The 19247-nt window shown below is 50.9% G+C and overlaps 1 protein-coding gene across 3 annotated transcripts in view; it reads right to left on the minus strand.

Annotated features, from left to right (window-relative positions):
- Positions 1-19247, minus strand: part of Stx1a (syntaxin 1A) — a 36022-nt gene that overhangs the window by 1717 nt on the left and 15058 nt on the right. The window contains exons 2-9 of one of the 3 annotated variants that reach the window (XM_045143703.1): positions 16182-16259; positions 15822-15921; positions 8375-8449; positions 5893-5966; positions 5697-5805; positions 5032-5105; positions 4298-4435; positions 118-228 (exon numbers count right to left, since the gene is read on the minus strand). In XM_045143703.1, coding sequence (XP_044999638.1) covers positions 118-228; positions 4298-4435; positions 5032-5105; positions 5697-5805; positions 5893-5966; positions 8375-8449; positions 15822-15921; positions 16182-16259 — 759 coding nt within the window. Of the gene's footprint in view, positions 1-117; positions 272-4176; positions 4436-5031; positions 5106-5696; positions 5806-5892; positions 5967-8374; positions 8450-15821; positions 15922-16181; positions 16260-19247 lie in introns of those variants that run through there. The other 2 variants (XM_045143704.1, XR_006635761.1) reach the window with 2 other exon arrangements.

Below are 19247 nucleotides of genomic sequence, written 5' to 3' on the forward strand. Positions count from 1 at the left end.
GGATGGATGAAATGTGATGGGAAGGTAAAGGCCACGATTAAGAGCTCTGAGGAGGGGACAGGCAGGTGGGGAGAGTGACTCTAAGGGGCCTGGGCTCAGGCGGCGCTTGTGACTGACCCTGCGCGCCTTGCTCTGGTACTTGACAGCCTTCTTGGTGTCAGACACGGCCCTCTCCACGTAGTCCACGGCGTGCTCAACGTTGTACTCGATCCTGTCAATCATCTCTCCCTGCGGGGTCGGGTCAGGGGCGCTTGAGCTTCAGGAGACTACCCTGAAATCCGAAAGAGACAATGTGGCTGTGAGAACAGACGACGGGTTCTCAGCTGTGCCCCCAGGCTAGACGCCTGGCCAGGACATCTGCGATGCCAGAGTCTCTAGGACCAGCCCCCACCTCTCCACGTAGCAGCCATCCTGGGAGGAGAAGTGGTCATGCAGTGTCCGCCAGAGTTGGGATCCATGCAGAGGGCAGTGGCAAGAAGAGGAGGGCACATGCAGGGGTGGGCGTAGCCTGAGCCAAGCTCTGACTAGAGCCTGTGAGGTGACTGTGGACAAGCTCCCTTCTCTCTCCTCAGTAAGCACACGGTCCTTCGTGTCTGTCTGCCACCTTTGACTTGAGACCCCTGCCCCGGTTTGGATCCATAGTTCACTCAGGCTCTGCAATTTGGTCTCAGGTTCTTTTTAAATATATTTTCTTTATTTATTTGAGAGAGAGAAAGAGACAGAGAGAGAGATAGGAAGGATGGGCGCACCAGGGCCTCCAGCCACTGTAAACAAACTCCAGATGCATGCACCCCTTTGTGCATCTGACTTATGTGGGTCCTGCAGAATCTAACTAGGATCCTTTGGCTTTGCAGGCAAGCACCTTAACTGCTAAGCCATCTCTCCAGCCCATTCTTCTTCTTCTTCTTTAAATATTTCTACTTATTTGCAAACACAGAGAGACATAGAGAGAAGAGAAACAGAAGAATGGGTACACCTGAGCCTCCAGCTGCTGCAAACAAACCCCAGGTGCACGCACCATTTTGTGTATGGCTTTATGTGGGTACTGCGGAATTGAACTTAGGTCATCAGCTTTTGCAGGCAAGAGCCTTAACTGCTAAGCCATCTCTCAAGCCTCCTTGTTTGGTTTATAGAGGTAGGGTCTTGCTCTAGTGTAGACTGACCTGGAATTCACTCAGTAGTCTTAGGGTGGGCTCGAAATTCTGGCGATCCTCCTATCTCTGCCTCCTGAGTGTAGGGATTAAAGGTGTGCGTCACCACACCCATATCAGGCTCCTCTTTGAGGCCAGTGTGACCACAACACTGCCTCACAAGACTGACATCAGTGGCATGTCTCCCTTCAACTCAGACAGACATCTTCACCAGTGCCCAGGTAGCCATAGCTTCCTCAAGGCCTCTCCCCACTTCCAAAGGTCATGTTACTCTCATACCTAGACCCCCAAATCAAGCCAATGATGTCATGTGAGCCCAGCGCTCAGGAGGCTGAGACAAGAGGATCATGAGTTTTACACCAGCTTGTGTAACACAGCAAGACTTTGTGTGAAAAAGGCAAATAAAGCCAGACGTGGTGGTGCACGCCTTTAATCCCGGCACTCGGGAGGCAGAGGTAGGAGGACTGTCGTGAGTTTGAGGCCACCCTGAGACTATAGAGTGAATTCCAGGTCAGCCTGAGCTAGAGTGAAACCCTACCTTGGAAAACACACACAAACAGAGAGATAGTGAAGAGAGTGAGAGCCAGGCATGGTGGCTCATCTATCTAATCCCAGCACTTGAGATTGAGGCAGGAGAAACAGCTTGAGCTATATGGTTTGAGGACTGTCATGACTACAGATTAAGACATTATTTTCAGGGTTGGAGAGAAGGCTTGGTGGTTAAGGCATTTGTCTGCAGAGCCAAGGACCCAGGTTCAATTCCCCAAGACCCATGTAAGCCAGACGCACAAGGTGGCCCATATGTCTGGAGCTTGTTTGCAGTGGCTGAAGGCCTTGGCATGCCTATTCTCTCTCCCGAATAAATGAATATAACAAAATTATAAAAATGACCTTGTTTTCTAACAAAAACAAAGAGTGCAGAGAGTAAAACACCCACCTTGCAAGCCTGAGGACATGACATTGATCCCCAATACACATGTAAAAATATAAGGTGTGGGGCTGGCTGGAGGGATGGTGTAGCGGTTAAGGTGCTTGCCTGAGAAGCCTAAAGACCCAGGTTTGATTCTCCAGTTAACACGTAAGACAGATGCACATGGTGGCACATGCTTCTGGAGTTTGTGTGCAGTGGCTAGAGGTCCTAGTGTGCCCATTCTCACTCTATCTCTCTCTCCATTTATCTCTAATAAATAAATAAATAAAATAAAAATATTTGGGGCTGGAGGAATGGCTTAATGGTAAGGCACTTGCTTGCAAAACCAAAGGACCCAGGTTCAAGTCCCCAGGACCCATATAAGCCAGATGCACATGGTGGAGCATGCTTCTGGAGTTCCTTTGCAGTGGCTGAAGGCCCTGGTGCGCCCATTCTGTGTGTCTGCCTCTTTCTCATGAATAAAATAAAATAAATTAAAAGTAAAATAAATACAGTTTAAAAAATGCAAGGTGTGATGTAATGTGCCTATAATCTCAGCACTGGGGAGGCAGAGATAGGTAGATTGCCTGGGGGGATGGGAGTTACTGGCCAGCCAATCTAGACAAATTGCTGAACTGTAAGTGACAGACTTTATCTCAAAAAAAAAAGCACCTAAAGTTGTCCTCTGGTATCCATATGCATGCGTTTTTAAAATTATTTATTTATTCATTCATTTAGGAGAGGGCAAATGGAGAGGGTGGGTGTGCCTCCAGCCACTGCAAATGAACTCCAGATGCATGCCTTAACCTGGAATATACTCTTAGCCCAAGTGGGCCTCAACTCATAGCAACCCTCTACCTCAGCCTCCAGAGTGTTGGGATTAAAGGTGTCAGCCACCATGCCTGGCTCAGAACTGTCCTGAGGCAAATATGCCTCAGAATCTCCTGAGCTCCTGGCATCACTGGGGAATATTCCACGGGTTCTGTACTGATATGGCTGTGTGTGTGTGTTCTTTTTTGTTTTATTTTTATTTTTTTGTTTTTTTCAAGGAAGGGGCTCACTCTAGCTCAGGCTGACCTGGAATTCACTATGTAGTCTCAGGAGAGCCTCAAACTTGTGGAGGTCCTCCTACCTCTGCCTCCCGAGTGTTTGAGTGTTTGGATTAACACATGCACCATCATGCCCGGCCTATATGTGTGTGTATTCTTATGTGTAAGTGCAGGACTGCGCATACTAGGCACACATATGAACAACTCTGGGTGTCAGTTTTTGTCTTCCACCTTTGTGTGTGTGTGTGTGTGTGTGTGTAGTTTTTCGAGGTAGGGTCTCACCTTTTTTTTTTTTTTTTTTTTTGAGGTAGGGTCTCACTCTAGCCTAGGCTGACCTGGAACTCACTATGTAGTCTCAGGGTGGCCTCGAACTCACGGAGATCCACCTACATCTACCTCCTGAGTGCTGGGATTAAAGGCGTGCGCAACCACGCCCGGCTAAGGTAGGGTCTCACTCTAGCTCAGACTGACCTGGAATTCCCTCTGTAGTCTCAGGCTGGCCTCAAAGTCACCACAATCCTCCTCCTGCCTCTGCCTCTGGAGTGCTGGGATTAAAGGCGTGCACCTCCACACCCAGCCCTTCCAAGCCAGACACATGCACCACCTTGTACATCTGGCTTACATGAGTCTGGGGGAATCGAACGTAGGTCCTTTGACTTTGCAGGCAAGCGCCTTAACCGCTAAGCCATCTCTCCAGCTTCTCCAGCCCTCTTTTCTTGTCCTAGGTGTGCTGGGATTATATATGCCAGCGGGATCATGTGTGGGAAGGCAGGTGCTTTAACAGGTAACTATCTCCCAGCCCTAACATGGCCCCTTTTCCACAGAGTAGCTATTTGTTCCACTCAGCTGCCCCGCTCATTGCTATGCTCCAAACTCCTAGCAAAGCCTTCCGTCCACAGCGGCCTCTGACACACCTGAAGGAGACAGAAGAGGGCTGGGGTAGGGGGGCGCAGCCATGCGGGGCCTGGGGTTCTGGAAGGCCAAGCGGAGCCATGCAAAAGGGTCCTTTGAGCGGGGTGGGGGCAGAGCCCTCGGGGGACCCTACTAAAAGCCAGTGGTCGGTTACCTGAAGATTTGGTTCTCCAGTGCAGGGCAGCGTGTTGGGCAGAAAGAGTGGGGGGTTAGTGTGGCCCGGGATGCTACTGGGGACCGGAGGGTGGGACGGCAGGGGGGAGCTGGGTACTGACCTGGCTCTCGACAAGCATGGCCATATCCATGAACATGTCGTGCAGCTCCCGGATGCTGTTCTCCAGCTTGATGATCTCACTGTGTCGCGTCTCGATCTCGCTCAGGGCCTGCTTGGAGATGCTGGAGTCCATGATGATCTGGGGAGTGGAGCAGCCGGCTGGAGTCCAGGACCAGGACGGCAGGGGGCCGAGGCGGAAGGCAGCAGGATCGAGCAGAGGTCTTCTGGAAGCAGCTGCCACAGTGCCCCCCCGCCCAGCTCCCCGTCCCAAATTCTTTCTGGTCTCCACTGCTTTTTTTCTTCCTTCCTTCCCTTTTTTTTTTTTTTTTCGAGGTAGGATTTCACTCTAACCCAGGATGACCTGGGATTCACTATGGAGTCTCAGGGTGGCCTTGAACTCATGGTGATCCTCCTACCTCTGCCTCCCGAGTGCTGGGCTTATAGACAGGCCACCACACCCGGCTTCCAGTATTTGGCACTTTTCAAGTGCTGTAATTATAGGTATGAGCCATTATGGTCAGCTGGGACCCAGGTCTCGATTTTACTCTTGCCACCATCATTTATGTAGCTCCAGGTGCTTCCCTTCCTTCCTTCTCATGGTCCCAGCCTCACTGGGTGGTGGCTGTCCAGACACTGCCCTGATATGGGGGTTCATAACCACATTGGGTCCTAGTATGACGGGACACGATTAGTAGGTAGTAGGCCATGGTAGCAGAGATGGGGGTCCACACTCACCCCAGAGGCAAAGATAGCAGGATTCCCACTCTCCAGCATGTCCTCTAACTCCTCACTGGTGGTGGTCCGGCCGGCTGTGGGCAGGATGTCACTGAGTCGGTCCTACCTTCTCCAGGGAGCTCAGTCGCACATTAGCCCCATCCCTCCATCTTCAGCCACACACACACCCAGTCAAGGCCCAACCCACTACCCTTCCATCTTTTTTTTTTTTATTTGAGAGCAACAGACAGAAAGAGAAAGAAGCAGAGAGAGAGAGAGAGAGAGAGAATGGGCACGCCAGGGCCTCCAGCCACTGCTAACGAACTCCAGACGCGTGCGCCCCCTTGTGCATCTGGCTAACATGGGACCTGGGGAACCGAGCCTCGAACCGGGGTCCTTAGGCTTCACAGGCAAGCGCTTAACCGCTAAGCCATCTCTCCAGCCCTACCCTTCCATCTTAAGAGAGACCTTTAGTCCCAGCCCCAGAACCCCTCCACCGCCCCTCCATCCTGACACACCCCAGCCACCACCACCACCGCACCCTCCAGCCCAAGTCCCAGCCACTGGCCCCAATCGCGACACCCTAAGCCACATCCTAGCCACCGTTCGGTCTCAACCACTGTCCCTGCATCCCAAGTCAAAGGCCAGTCCCGCTGTCCTCCCAGCCCTGCTGGTCCCTAACTCACTGATTTCCAGCTGCCTCTGGATCCGGCCCTTGCAGCGCTCGCGGTAGTCCGACTGCGTGGCATTGTACTCTGACATGACCTCCACAAACTTCCGGGACAGCGTCGAGTGCTGGCAGTGGAGGATGGAGGCGTCAGGCTCCACAGGGACCCTGACCCGGGTGTCCACCCGCTCACCACGCAGGCCCTCCTTTGGCACCTGTGTCTTCCGGATCCTCAGGTCTGCGGACGAGCGGTTCAGGCCTTCCTCCTGCTCTATGCTCTGTTCTATGCCTGGGGAGGGGGGCGAGTGGCTACTGAGCCGGAGCACAAAGCGTGCAGAGGCTTAACCTGCCCCACCCATGCGCGGCCCCTGCCCACATGCCCAGGATCTGGGTCTCCCTCCTTGGGGGCAAGGGGCAGGGGGAATGTGCTGTGTGATTCTAGAAATGCGAGATGCAAGCAATGTCGTTGAAGAAGCCAACAACTGCCCTTCCACTTAGGTGTCTGAACACACGCACGCGCGCGTACACACACACACACACACACACACACACACACACACACAGGCGCGCGCACGCACAGCTGTGAAGTCCCAGCACATTTCAAACTATGTGTCTGTGTGTGTGTGTGTTCATGTGTACTGGATGCTGCGTGTTGCTTCTAGTGACTCAGGCTCCTCTCTGATCTTTGTGTTCCCCCTTTTTTTTTTGAGGTAGGGTCTCACTCTAGCTCAGGCTGACCTGGAATTCACTATGTAGTCTCAGGTTGGCCTCGAACTCACAGCGATCCTCCTACCTCTGCCTCCCAAGTGCTGGGATTAAAGGTGTGCGCCACCATGCCTGGCTTGTTGTACCCTTCTGGCTCAGTGACGCTGTGTGGAGAACCCAGGTGGCTGCCACCTGTAGGGTATGTGTCTCCTAGGCCTTGGTGACCATGAGATGTGAGTGCAAGACTGTCACACAAGCATGGGACCAGGATGTATAGGTCGCCTCTATCAAACAGCCCTGTTTGGTTTTGATATTTTGCTTATTTATTTGAGAGTTAGAGAGAAAGGCAGAGACAGAAAAAAAGAGTGGACCAGGGTATCTAGCCACTGCAAACGAACTCCAGATGTATGCTCCCCCTTGTGCATCTGGCTTACATGGGTCGTGGGGAATCGAACTGGGATCCTTAGGCTTTACAGGCAAGCACCTTAACCGCCAAGCCATTTCCCCAGCCCCCCTGTTTTGTTTTGAGACACTCTCATGTAGCCCAGGCTGCTTTGAGCTTGCTACACAGCTGAGGCTAGCCTTGAGCTCCTGACACTCCTGTCTCCATCTCCCAAGGGCTGGGATTATAGGCATGCACCACCATACCCTCCTTCTTTACCCCTCTTTAGCAAAACTGAGTACAGTAGCTAGAAGGTGGTACAATGTAAACAAAATCCCACATAAGGACTGAAGAGATTGCTCAGTGGTTAAGGCACTTGACTGCAAAGCCTAAGGGCCAGGGTTTGATTCCCCAGTACCTCCGTAAAGCCAGATGCACAGAGTGGTGCATGCACCTGCAGTTTGTCTGCAGTGACTAGAGGCACTGTCGTGCCCACACTCACTCTCTCCCTCCCATCTCTGCTTGCAAATAAATATATAAAAAATTAAAAAAAGAAAACAAACCAAAAACAACAACAAAAAACATGTCCCCAGCTGGGCGTGGCAGCTCGCACCTTTAATCTCAGCACTTAAGAGGCAGAGGTAGGGGGATCGCCTAGAGTTCGAGGCCAGCCTGAGACAACATAGTGAATTCCAGGTCAGCCTGAGGCTAGAGTGAGAAAACAAACCAACCAACCATGTTCCTGGGGCTCAGATTGGGAGTGGACAGGCTCCTGGCACATACTGCTACCTGCATATGGGAAGACAAGATCTGGTGTGGTCCTCAGGGTCAGTAAAACCTCATGGGCTCCGGAGAGGACGCAAGCCCTGAAACCATCTCAGACAAGCTGGTGCGGAACTCCTTTCTATGTGTGTGTGTTTGTGTTTGTGTGTGTGTTCTATGCATGTGTGTGCACATGCACATGCCTGATGGACATGCATGTGGAGGCCAGAGATGTGGGTGTCCTCCTCTGTTGCTCTTCCGCTTTGCTTCCCCGAGACAAAGCCTCTCACTGAACTTGACTAAGGAGTCTCAGGGCTCCTCCTGTCTTGGCCCTGCCCAGTCCTGTGGTTACAGGTTTTATGGCCATACCCCACTTTTTTTTTTTTTTTTTTTGCTTGTTTTTGTTTTCTTCTTCTTTTTTTGAAAATATTTATTTATTTGAAAGAGATAAAGAAAGAGAGGAAGAGGCAGAGAGAATGGGTGCGCCAGGGCCTCCAGCCCCTGCAAACGAACTCCAGATGTATGCGCCCCCCTGTACATCTGGCTAATGTGGGTCCTGGGGAATCGAACCAGAGTCCTTAGGCTTCACAGACAAATGCCTTAACCACTAAGCCATTTCCCCAGCCCTTGTCTTATTTTTCGAGGTAGGGTCTCACTCTAGCCCGGGCTGTCCTGGAATTCACTCTGCAGTCTCGAACTCACCGTGATCCCACCTCTGCCTCCGAGTGCTGGGATCAAAGGCATGGGTCACCACGCCTGGCCACAACCCGCTTTTTATGTGAGTTCTGGGGATTGAATTTAGGCCTACATGCTTTACCGCAAGACATCGCCCCAGGTCTCAGACTCACTCTTTAACTTGGAGCGCACTTTGTTTGCAGTCTTCTTAATGTCGGACATGAGATCCTCCAATTCCTCCTTCGTCTCTGTAGGAGAAAGAAGGAATAGGGTGTAGACATCCTGGTTTCCCTGGTGCCAGACTCCACCTCCAGCACCAGGGCTGAGGGACAGGAGACTCGACACATCCTGGGTCCCAGGTCTCCCCTCTTTCCGGGGCTACGACTCTGCCTACATCTCCTAATTTTGGGCTAGGGCCACCCAGCTGCAGCCTCACCCCCTCACTGTGCCTTGCAAGAAGCCGCCTTCCTCCTTTGCCTGTTGGCTCCTCCCCACCCCCTGCAGATAACAGATGGGGCTAAATTTAAGGCTGGTGAGGCTGCAGTTGGTGCTGGGGACCATTTACTTCGGGTAGGGTGGGGCTGCTCTCAGTGAGCCTTACCCGGTGGATAATGCAGCCAGCTACCTGGCTAAGAAAGGATGGACAAGGACACAAGCCTTTGGCTACTCTGCCTCCGAGGCTCCAGCCCCAGCTACAAGCACCCTGTGGGGGGGTGGGGGGGGTGGAAGGCATGTGTCTGGAATTTGTTTGCAGTGGCTAGTGGCCCTGACACAACCATTCTCTCTCATTGCCTCAAAAAATAAAAATAAATAAGTAAATAAAGCTGAGAGAGTAAGGAGTTTGCCTGCAAAGACAAAGAACCCAGGTTCAATTCCCCAGGACCCATGTAAGCCAGATGCACAAGGTGATGCACGTGTCTGGAGTTTGTTTGCAGTGGCTGGAGGCCCTGGTGTGCCCATTCATATTCTCTCTGCCCCCCCCCCTTTCTCTCTCACTCTCTCAAATAGATAAACTAAATTTAAATTTAAAAAGTCCCAAACCATGCGTGGTGGCACACACCTTTAATCCCAGCACTTGGGAGGCAGAGGTAGGAGGATCACCGTGAGTTCGAGGCCACCCTGAGACTTCATAGTGAATTCCAGGTCAGCCTGAGCTAGAGTGAGACCCTACCTCGAAAAATCAAAAAGCCAAAAAAATAAAAATAAAGGCCAACCTGAGACCAGTGAATTCCAGGTCAGCCTGAACTAGACTGAGACCCTAGCTCGAAAAACAAACAAACAAACAAACAAAAATAAATCAGGTTCAAAGAATTAGGTCCTCAAGGTATGACCTCTGGCTGGCAGAGGCCAGGAGGGTGCCTAGATTGGTCCTCTCCCAGCTGTTGGCAGCAGAGCCCCCAGGACCACCCCTTAACCTTAAGGCTGCCACCGAGCCTGAGGCTCCTTGGACTCCAGGAGATGGGAGGGAAAGGATAATGATCAAGAAGGCCTTACAAGGGGGTCACCTCCTAATTGGAAAGTGAGTGGGGCGGGATGGTGGGGGGGGGGCTCTGCACAGCGGAGGAGGGCGCCTCCCTCCCACGAACAAAGGAAAACTTGGTTAGCAGCTGCTCTGACGTCTCAGTCTCTTTTTGCTCAGACCCAAAATAGCCCTGCCGGATGGCAGCCCCTGAGGAGGCAGAGCCAGCCTTGGCCCAGGAAAGCCCCCCAGCCTCTGCTAGCTTGCTTCTCCTGTTCCTAGCCCCGATGGGGAGCCCCTCCCCTTGGTGACGGCTGCACAGTTCACTATGTAGGCCACACAGGGAGAACTGTGGACAGGGGCAGACGGGGGCTACCTGAGAGGGAGCAGCTAACAGCTGCACTGTCCTGGGTCTAACACAGATGGCAGCAGTTAAAGGGCCCCTCCTCAGTGCCCCCCACTTTTTTTTTTTTTTAGTTTTCCAAGGTAGGGTCTCACTCTAGCCCAGGCTGACCTAGAATTCACTATCTAGTTTCAGGATGACCTCGAACTCATGATGATCCTCCTATCTCTGCCTCCCGAGTGCTGGGATCAAAGGCGTGCACCATCACGCCTGGCTTAAATAAGTATTTTTAAAGCAGTATTTATTTTATTTATGACAGAGAGGGAGAGAGAGTGATGGGCGTACCAGGGCCTTTAGCTGCAGCAAACAAACTCCAGACACGTGCACCTTGTACATCTGGACTACACAGGTCCTGGGAATTAAACCTGGGTGCTTTAGCTTTGCAGACAAATGCCTCAACAGCTAAGCCATCTCTTTATCACTTCAGCTTGGTTTCTTTCTTTCTTTTGTTTTTCTTTTTCGAGGTTGGGTCTCACTCTAGCTCAGGCTGACCTGGAATTCACTATGTAGTCTCAGGGTGGCCTTGAACTCACAGCGATCCTCCTACCTCTGCCTCCCGAGTGCTGGGATTAAAGGCATGCACTAGAATGCCCAGGCTTTTCTTTTTTCTTATCCCATAATCACAACCTTGTATGCTGCCCATACGGAACAGAGTGACCCAGATACCCATGGGCACACAGACATATATGAATGCTATCACCATGGGCAAATCTCTGGGAAGAAGGGTAAAATAGGATAACTGCATGGTTTCCCATGCCCAGGTGGCCTTTCTTGTCTCTGTCCTGGGGCATCTCCTCAGATTCCACTTGTTCCAGCCCGCCTTCCCAGGGCCTTGTGAAGCATGGTTAGTAACATGGGCCTTGGTTCAAGCATTCTCTGGTAAACAGGACATCTGTATAAACCCATCTAAAACTCAGAGAACAGGGGCTGGAGAGATGGCTTAGCAGTTGAGGCACATGCCTGCAAAGCCAAAGGAATTATATATTGACATAACAGTTGGTGGGGGAGGAGGAAACATTTTCCCTCTGGTAAGTAACCCTTATCAGTGACAAAAAAAAAAAAAAAAGACATCATTTGAAGAAATGGGTCAGTGGTTAAGGTGCTTGCCTGTAAAACCTAAGGACACAAGTTCAATTCCCTAGTATTCACATAAGTGGCTCATCCATCTGGGATTCATTTGCAGCATCTGGAGGCCCTAGCCCACCCATTTTTATCCATCCTCCCGCTCCACTTGCAAATAAAGAAAATATTTTAAAAATAAAAACAGAAGCCGGGTGTGGGTGTACACCTTTAATCCTAGCACTCGGGAGGCACAGAGGTAGGAGGATCGCCACAAGTTTGAGGCCACCCTGGGACTCCACAGTGAATTCCATGTCAGCCTGGACTACAGTGAGACTCTACCTTGAAAAATAATAATAATAATAAAATAAAAAAAGAGCCGGGTGTGGTGGCACACGCCTTTAATCCCAGCACTCAGGAGGCAGAGGAAGGAGGATCGCTGTGAGCTCGAGGCCACCCTGAGAATACAGAGTAAAATTCCAGGTCAGCTTGTGCTAGAGTAAGACCCTACCTCGAAAAACCAAAATAAATAAATAAATAATAAAAATTTAACCAGAGGGCTGGAGGGATACTTAGCGGTTAAGGCGCTTGCCTGCAAAGCCAAAGGACCCAGGTTTGATTCTCAACACTAATGTAAGCCAGATGCACCAAGATGTGTCTGGAGTTTGTTTGCAGTGTCTGAAGGCTCTAGTACACCCATTCTCAATTCTCCTTCTCTATCTGCCTCTTTCTCTTTCCTTCTCTTTCAAATAAAATTAATTTAAAGGAAAAGCATAAATTACAAAACACAAACAAACAAAACAACCAGCGAGGTGTGTTCCTTTAATCCAGCATTCCAGAGGCTGAGGCAGGAAGATCACCATAAATTCAAGACCAGCCTGAGCTATGAATAAGTTCCAGGTCAGCATGGGATACATTGAGACCCTGCCACAAAAAACAAACAGGCTGGCTGGGCGTGGTGACGCACCCCTTTAATCCCAGCACTTGGGAGATTGAGGTAGGAATATCACTATGATTTTTCGGCCACCCTAAGACTACATAGTGAATCCCAGGTTAACCTGGGCTAGAGTGAGCCCCTACCTCAAAAAAACAAAACAATAAAAAAAGTGGGGGAGAGGCTGGAGAGATGGCTTCACAGTTAAGGCTCTTGGCTGCAAAGCCAAAGGACCCAGGTTCAATTCCCGAGGACGTAAGTAAGCCAGGTGCGCAAAGTGAAATATGCATCTGGAGTTCGTCTGCAGCTGCTGAAGGCCCTGGCATGCTCATTCATTCTCTTTTCTCTCTCTTCCTTTCCCTCTAACAAATAAATTGAAAAAAAAAAATATATATATATATGTGTGTATATATATATATATAAAAATAGGCTGGGTGTGTGGTGGTGCACACCTTTAATTGCAGCACTCAGGAGGCAGAGGTAGAACGATCACTTTGAGTTCAAGGACACCCTAAGACTACATGGTGAATTCCAGGTCAGCCTGGGCTAGAGTGAGATCCTACCTTAAAAAAGAGCCCACCCAGCATGGTGGCACACGCCTATGATTCCAGCACTCGGGAGGCAGAGGTAGGAGGATCACCATGAGTTCAAGGCCACCCTGAGACTACATAGTGAATTCCAGGTCAGCCTGAGCTACAGCAAGACCCTACCTCAAAAAATAAAAAAAAAATTTAAAAAATTAAAAAGGGCTGGAGAGATGGCTTAGCAGTTAAGGGCTTGCCTGTGAAGCCTAAGGACCCCGGTTCGAGGCTCAGTTCTCCAGGTCCCACGTTAGCCAGATGCACAAGGGGGCGCACACGTCTGGAGTTCGTTTGCAGAGGCTGGAAGCCCTGGTGCGCCCATTCTCTCTCTCTCCCTCTATCTGTCTTTCTCCCTGTGTCTGTCGCTCTCAAATAAATAAATAAAAAATTTAAAAAAAAAGAACTACACACACACACACACACACACACACACACACACACACACACACGGGACTGAGGTGAACCTTATTCGGGACTGGCAGTGGAAGGGACCTAGACTTTTGGGTCTGGGCCTGCCCTTGACCTTCCTCACAGCCAGCAGAGATGGAATGAATGACAGGACGTGTGCCAGCCGCAAAGAGTGACACCTATGGCAAACAGGCTGGCCCGCCTGGGTCCCTCCCCCGCCTGGGCGCGCAGCTGAGCCCCATCTCGGGCAAGTGCACTCACAACAGGAATGCGCAGGTCAGGTCTGCGGACCCACCTGTAGTCAGTGTGTGAAATCCAGAAACAGGCAGCCTCTCTGTGTGCAGGGTGGAAGAGGTGACTTCCTGGAGCCAGGAGAATGCCTGGCTCTGGGCTACCACGTGGCCGGGTGCCAGGGTTGCCAGCTCCCGCAGGAAACTCAGACTGCTCGGCCGGCTTGCCCTCCCACAGCGCGGCTGCCTCAGGAGCTGCCATCTGCTCCCCAGGGAGGCGAGAAGGGGAGGGGCCGGGATGGGCGCGGCTCCCTCCATCCTCCCCGTCTCTCCTTCCCAGAGCCCCGGCCAGCAGCCATTCCCAGAGATCCTTAGAAAATGGCTCATCTTTTGTGTGTGTTCAGGTGCGTGAGTTACAGGCCCAGGTCACGGAGCGCCTAGGGTGCTGGTCTCACCTTCCCCCATTCACGGGCTGTGCTGTCCAGGCTACCCGGCCTGTGACGCCTGTTTCCACACCCCACCATGGGCACGTGGAGATCACTGACCTCCACAAGTTGTGACTCTACGTGACTTCTGGGAATCCAAGGTACTCAATGCTCACGTGGTAAGTGCTTCATCCAACGAGCCAACGCCTGACATTTTTATTTATTATGGTTATTATTTTGGTTTCTCATGGCAGGGTCTCACTGTAGCTCAGGCTGACCTGGAATTCACTATGTAGTCCCAGGGTGGCCTCGAACTCAAAGCGATCCTCCTACCTCTGCCTCCTGAGTCCTGGGACTAAAGGCGCGCGCCACCACGCCCGGCTCTGACATTTATTTTTTTGAGAGAGGGTCTCACGTAGCCATGCTAGTTTCTAATTCACTCCATAGCTGAGGATGACCTTGAACTCCTGATCCGCCTGCATCCACCTCCCAAGCCCTGGGATTACACGTGTGCATAACCACTCTGGTTTATGCAATGCTGGGGGTAGAACTTTCTGTATGCAGAAAGTATGCACAGGTACTCTACCAACTGAACCATATCCCCAGCTTTTTTCCTTTTTTTTTTTTTTTTTTTTTTTTGAGGTAGGGTCTCACTGTAGCTTAGGCTAACCCAGAATTTACTATGTAGTCTCAGGGTGGCCTCAAACTGTGATCCTCCTGCCTCTGCTTCCTGAGTGCTAGAATTAAAGGCATGTGTCACTGTGCCTGGCTTTTTTCTTTTTTAACATCTTACTTATTTTTTTGAGAGAGACAAAGAGGCAGATAGATAGATAGATAGATAGATAGATAGATAGATAGATAGATAAAGTGTGAATGGGCACACCAGGGCCACTGAAAACAAACTCTAGATGCATGTGTTACCTTGTACAGCTGGCTTACGTGGGTAATGGGGAACTGAACTTGGGTTCATTGGCTTGGCAGGCAAGCACCTTAACCACTAAGCCATGTCTCCAGTCCTTCCCTGCCCACCCCTGCCCGAGGTAGAGTTTCCCTTTAGCCTAAGCTGACCTGGAATTCACTATGTAGTCTCAGGGGATAACCTGGAACTCACAGTGATCCTCCTATCTCTGCCTCCCAAGTGCTGGGATTAAAGGCGTGTGCCACCATGCCTGGCTTCCAGTCCATTTTTTAAAAATATTATTTACTTAGTTATTTATTTGAGGGAGAGAGAAAGAGAGAGAGAGTGAGAGAGAGAGAGAGAGAGAGAGGGAGGGAGGGAGGGGGGGAGAGAATGGGCACACTAGGGCCTCTAGCCACTGCAAACAAACTCCAGATGCATGCACCACGTTGCATCTGGTTTATGGGGGTACCGGGAAATCAAACCTGGGTCCTTAGGCTTTGCAGGGAAATGCCTTAACCACTAAGCCATCTCTCCAACCCTCCATTATTAATATTATTTTTTTTTTTGAGACAGTGTCTCATGTAGCCCAGGCTGGTCTTGAACTAGCTATGTAGCTAAGAATGACCTTGAACTCTCAATCTTCCTCCCTCTACCTCCCAAGCACTGAAATTTCAGTAATGGCAACCCCAAGTCTTTGCAAAAGATCAAAGTCCAGCTGGGTGTGGTGGCACATGCCTGTAATCCCAGCACTCAGGAGGCAGAGGTAGGTGGATCACTGTGAAGTTCGAGGCCACCCTGGACTAGAGTGAAACCCTACTTTGAAAAACAAAAACAAAACAACAACAACAACAAAAAGAAATCAAAGTCCAGGCTGGAGAAATGGCTTAGTGATTAAGGCGCTTGCCTATGAAGCCTAAAGACCCAGGTTCAACTCTTCAGGTCCCATGTAAGCCAGATGCACATGGTGGTACAAGTGTCTGAGGTTCATTTGCAGTGGCTAGAGGTCCTGGCGCGCCCATTCTCACACACTCTCTCCTTCTCTCTGTCTCTAATAAATAAATAGGGTTTTTTAAAAAAGTCACAAGTCCAGCTGCTAACAGTGGGCCACTGATCTCTCAACTCCAGGCCTGGGACACTACACGGAGCCCTCTGCAACCCTGACCAGCCTAAGGCCAGGTGCTGGGGCTCAGGAAAGCTTCCTGGCACCAGCTTTCACTCACTCTCATCAGGGTTGGGGGAGGCCAGGATGGCACTGTGTTTCCGTTTCACCTCCTCCACGTTCTCGGCGATCTTGTCAATGAAGCCACGGATCTCCTCCACCTGGGGAGGAAGGGGCGGACACGACACCAGAGTCGGTGGGGAGGAGAAGCAAGGAGAGAATGGACCGGCACTGGGGAGAAGGCAGCCAAGCTGTGGAAAGTTCCAGTGCCACGCTTTGCTTCACTGAGTGCCAAGCTATATCCACCCGCTATTCTCATGGGAGCCGCCTTGGGGCTGAGCAAGGCGCAGGTGTGTGAGGGCCCTGGGCCAGCTCACAGGGGATGGGGGGAAGAGAGAGATGATATAAACTGGCTCCCCACCTGCTCAAAGAACTCATCCATGAAGCGGTCTCGGTCCACGGTGACAGTGACATCATCGTCATCGTCGCTGTCCTTGGCCTGCACAGGGTTACATACATGTGAGTGGAATTGCGTGGGAACCCTGGGTCGTAGGGAACCCCGAACCCCAAGAGCAGGTGCGTCTGTACACACGTAGGCATACATAGTGACCCTCTGTAGCAGTCTACCAAGGGCGAGGACTGATCTGGCTATGTCCTGAGCATCTGCGTGTCAGGTGGGGAATGGGGATTTGTCCTCTTCCGGCAGCGGGGAGGCAAGCAAACCTTGGGCCTTGGTTTCCACCAAGACTGAAAAGCCAGCCCATGAAATGGTTTGTCTGTGAATCTGCTGGGCCTCTGGCCCCTCTAGGTCACTAAAAGCCAGGGCTCCCACTCTCCAGACTCCACGTCTTTGTTCTCTCTCTTTTTTTTTTTTTTTTTTTTCAAGGTAGGGTCGCTCTCTAGCCCAGGCTGCCCTGGAATGCACTATGGAGTCTCAGGGTGGCTTTGAACTCATGGCGATCCTCCTACCTCTGCCTCCCAGGTGCTGGAATTAAAGGTGTGTGCCACCATGCCCGGCTTTTGTTCTTTTTTGTTGGGGGAGGGGTGTCTGGGTACTTGTGTGTGTGTGTGTGTGTGTGTGTGTGTGTGTGTACACATATGTGCATGTGATGTTCACAAATGAGTGGCAATCAGGGGTTGACATAAGATGTTTCCCTTAATTTCACTCCACCTTTTGTGTTTTGAAGTTTAGAAAGATTTCATTACAGAACATAAGAAAAGGAAAGGAAAGGCTGGAGAGAAGGCTTAGCAGTTAAGGCACTTGCCTGAAAAGTCTAAGGACCCAGGCTCAATTCCCCAGTACCCATATAAACCAGACGCACAAGGTGGAGCATGCATCTGGAGTTCCATTTGCAGAGGCTGGAGGCCCTGGCATGCCCATTCATTCATTTTCTCTCTCTCTCAAATAAATCAAAGGAAAGAAATAAAGCTGCCTTTCCTGTAAAACAGGAGGGGTAGGAGTAGAGAGAAAACTCAGCAGTTAAAAACACTTGCTTACAAAGTTTGACAGCTTGGGTTCGATTCCCCAGTCCACACATAAAGCCAGATGCACAAAGTAGTGAATGTGTCTGGAGTTTATTAATAGCAGGAGGCACTGGCATACCCGCCCTTTCTCTCTCTCTTAACAAATAAATAAACATTTAAATAAAAAACCAGGAGGGTAGCTGGACATGATGGTGCATACCTTTCTTTAATCCCAGCACTCGAGAGGCAGAAGTAGGATGATCACTGTGAGTTCGAGGCCACCCTGAGACTACAGAGTGAATTCCAGGTCAGCCTGGGCTTGGAGGGGTCCACAGTGGGTAATTTCTCCACCTTACTCTTATTTTCTGAGGCAGGGTCTCTCACTAATTGGGAGCTCACCAATTTGGCTAGACCAGCTGGCCAGCAACTCCCATGTATTTTCCTGTCTCTGCCTCCCTAGTGCCGGGATTATAGGTGCATGCCACCTGCTTTTTTAAAAAAATATTTTATTTATTTATTCGAGACAGAGAGAGAGAGGAGAACGAATGAGTATGCCAGGGCCTCTAACCACTGCAAACGAACTCCAAATGCATGTGCCGCTATGTGCATCTGGCTTACCTGGGACCTGGAGAATCGAACCTGGGTCCTTAGGCTTCGCAGGCAAGTGCGCCTTAACTGCTAAGCCATCTCTCCAGCCCGTTTTTTTTTTTTTTAAGGTAGGGTCTCACTGTAGTCCAGGCTGACCTGAAACTCACTCTGTAGTCCCAGGCTAGCCTCGAACTCACAGCAATCCTCCTACCTCTGCTTACCAAGTGCTGGGGTTAAAGGTGTGTGCCACCATGCAGGGTTGCCACCTGCTTTTTACAACGGTGCTAGGGATCCAAACGTAGGCTTGCATGGCAAGCATTTTAGGGACTAAGCCATTTCCTCAGACCCTTTCCACTGCTGAGACACTCTTGTTCTCTAGCACAGGCTGGCCTTAAACTCCTGGTCCTCCAGCCTTGGTTTCCAAGTGCTGGGATTTCAGGTCATTTGCCTAGGCCCAGATTCCCTCTTCAGTCCCCCCTCAACCCCATCAGAGGGAGGGTCTCACTCTAGGCCAGGCTGACATGGCACTCACTTTGTAATTCCAGGCTGGCCTTGAACTCATAGTGATCCTCCTACCTCTGCCTCCCAAGAACTGGGACTAAAGACATGTGCCACCACGCCCGGACCCTTTGTCAGTCTTGACTTCATAGTCCTCCCTTCAAGCCCTCACAGGTGTGAGGGACAGAGCATGGGCTGCCACTGGCTGGTGACCTGCTTTAAGTGAAGCCTCAAACACGGATGTGATCCCTGGCCCCCACGAGCAGCAGTACAAAAATCCATTTCATCATGGGCAAGTGGCTAATTACGCCCCTGTCTTCACGGATGCTGGTCATGGTTATTACTGTCCACCCATACCTGAAGTTGGCCAGAGTCAACCCACTCTGCTGGCTAGGCCAACGTCCCTCTCCACAGCCAAGGGTGATCCAGGGTAGGAACTGTCACCTGGAGGGTGGACCTTTGGAACTCAGCACCCTATAACAGTGGCAGCCACCGTTCCGGCTTCCTCAACTGAAGGAACTGGAGGGCGAGGGATGGGAAGGATAGACAGTGATATCTGGCTGAGAAAGATGGGACAGTACACTCAGTCCTAGGCCCCAGTCCCCAGCCAGTGAGACTACTGAGAGCATGCAGGGCGGGCTGCAGGGTATAGGAGATGGCTCAATGGTTACAGTTGCTTGCTTGCAAAGGCTGATGGCCTATGGTTAGATTGCGAGCACCCATATAAAGCCGGACACAGGCCAGGCGTGGTGGCACACACCTTTAATCCCAGCACTTGGGAGGCAGAGGTAGGTGGATCCCCGTGAGTTCGAGGCCACCCTGAGACTACACAGTGAGTTCCAGGTCAGCCGGGACTAGAGCGAGACCCTACCTCTAAAAACCAAAAAAAAAAAAAAAAAAGCCAGACACAAAAAGTGCAGAATGAGGACTTGAGAGA

The sequence above is a fragment of the Jaculus jaculus genome, chromosome 2 (assembly GCF_020740685.1).
Source record: "Jaculus jaculus isolate mJacJac1 chromosome 2, mJacJac1.mat.Y.cur, whole genome shotgun sequence".
Lineage (NCBI taxonomy): Eukaryota > Metazoa > Chordata > Mammalia > Rodentia > Dipodidae > Jaculus > Jaculus jaculus.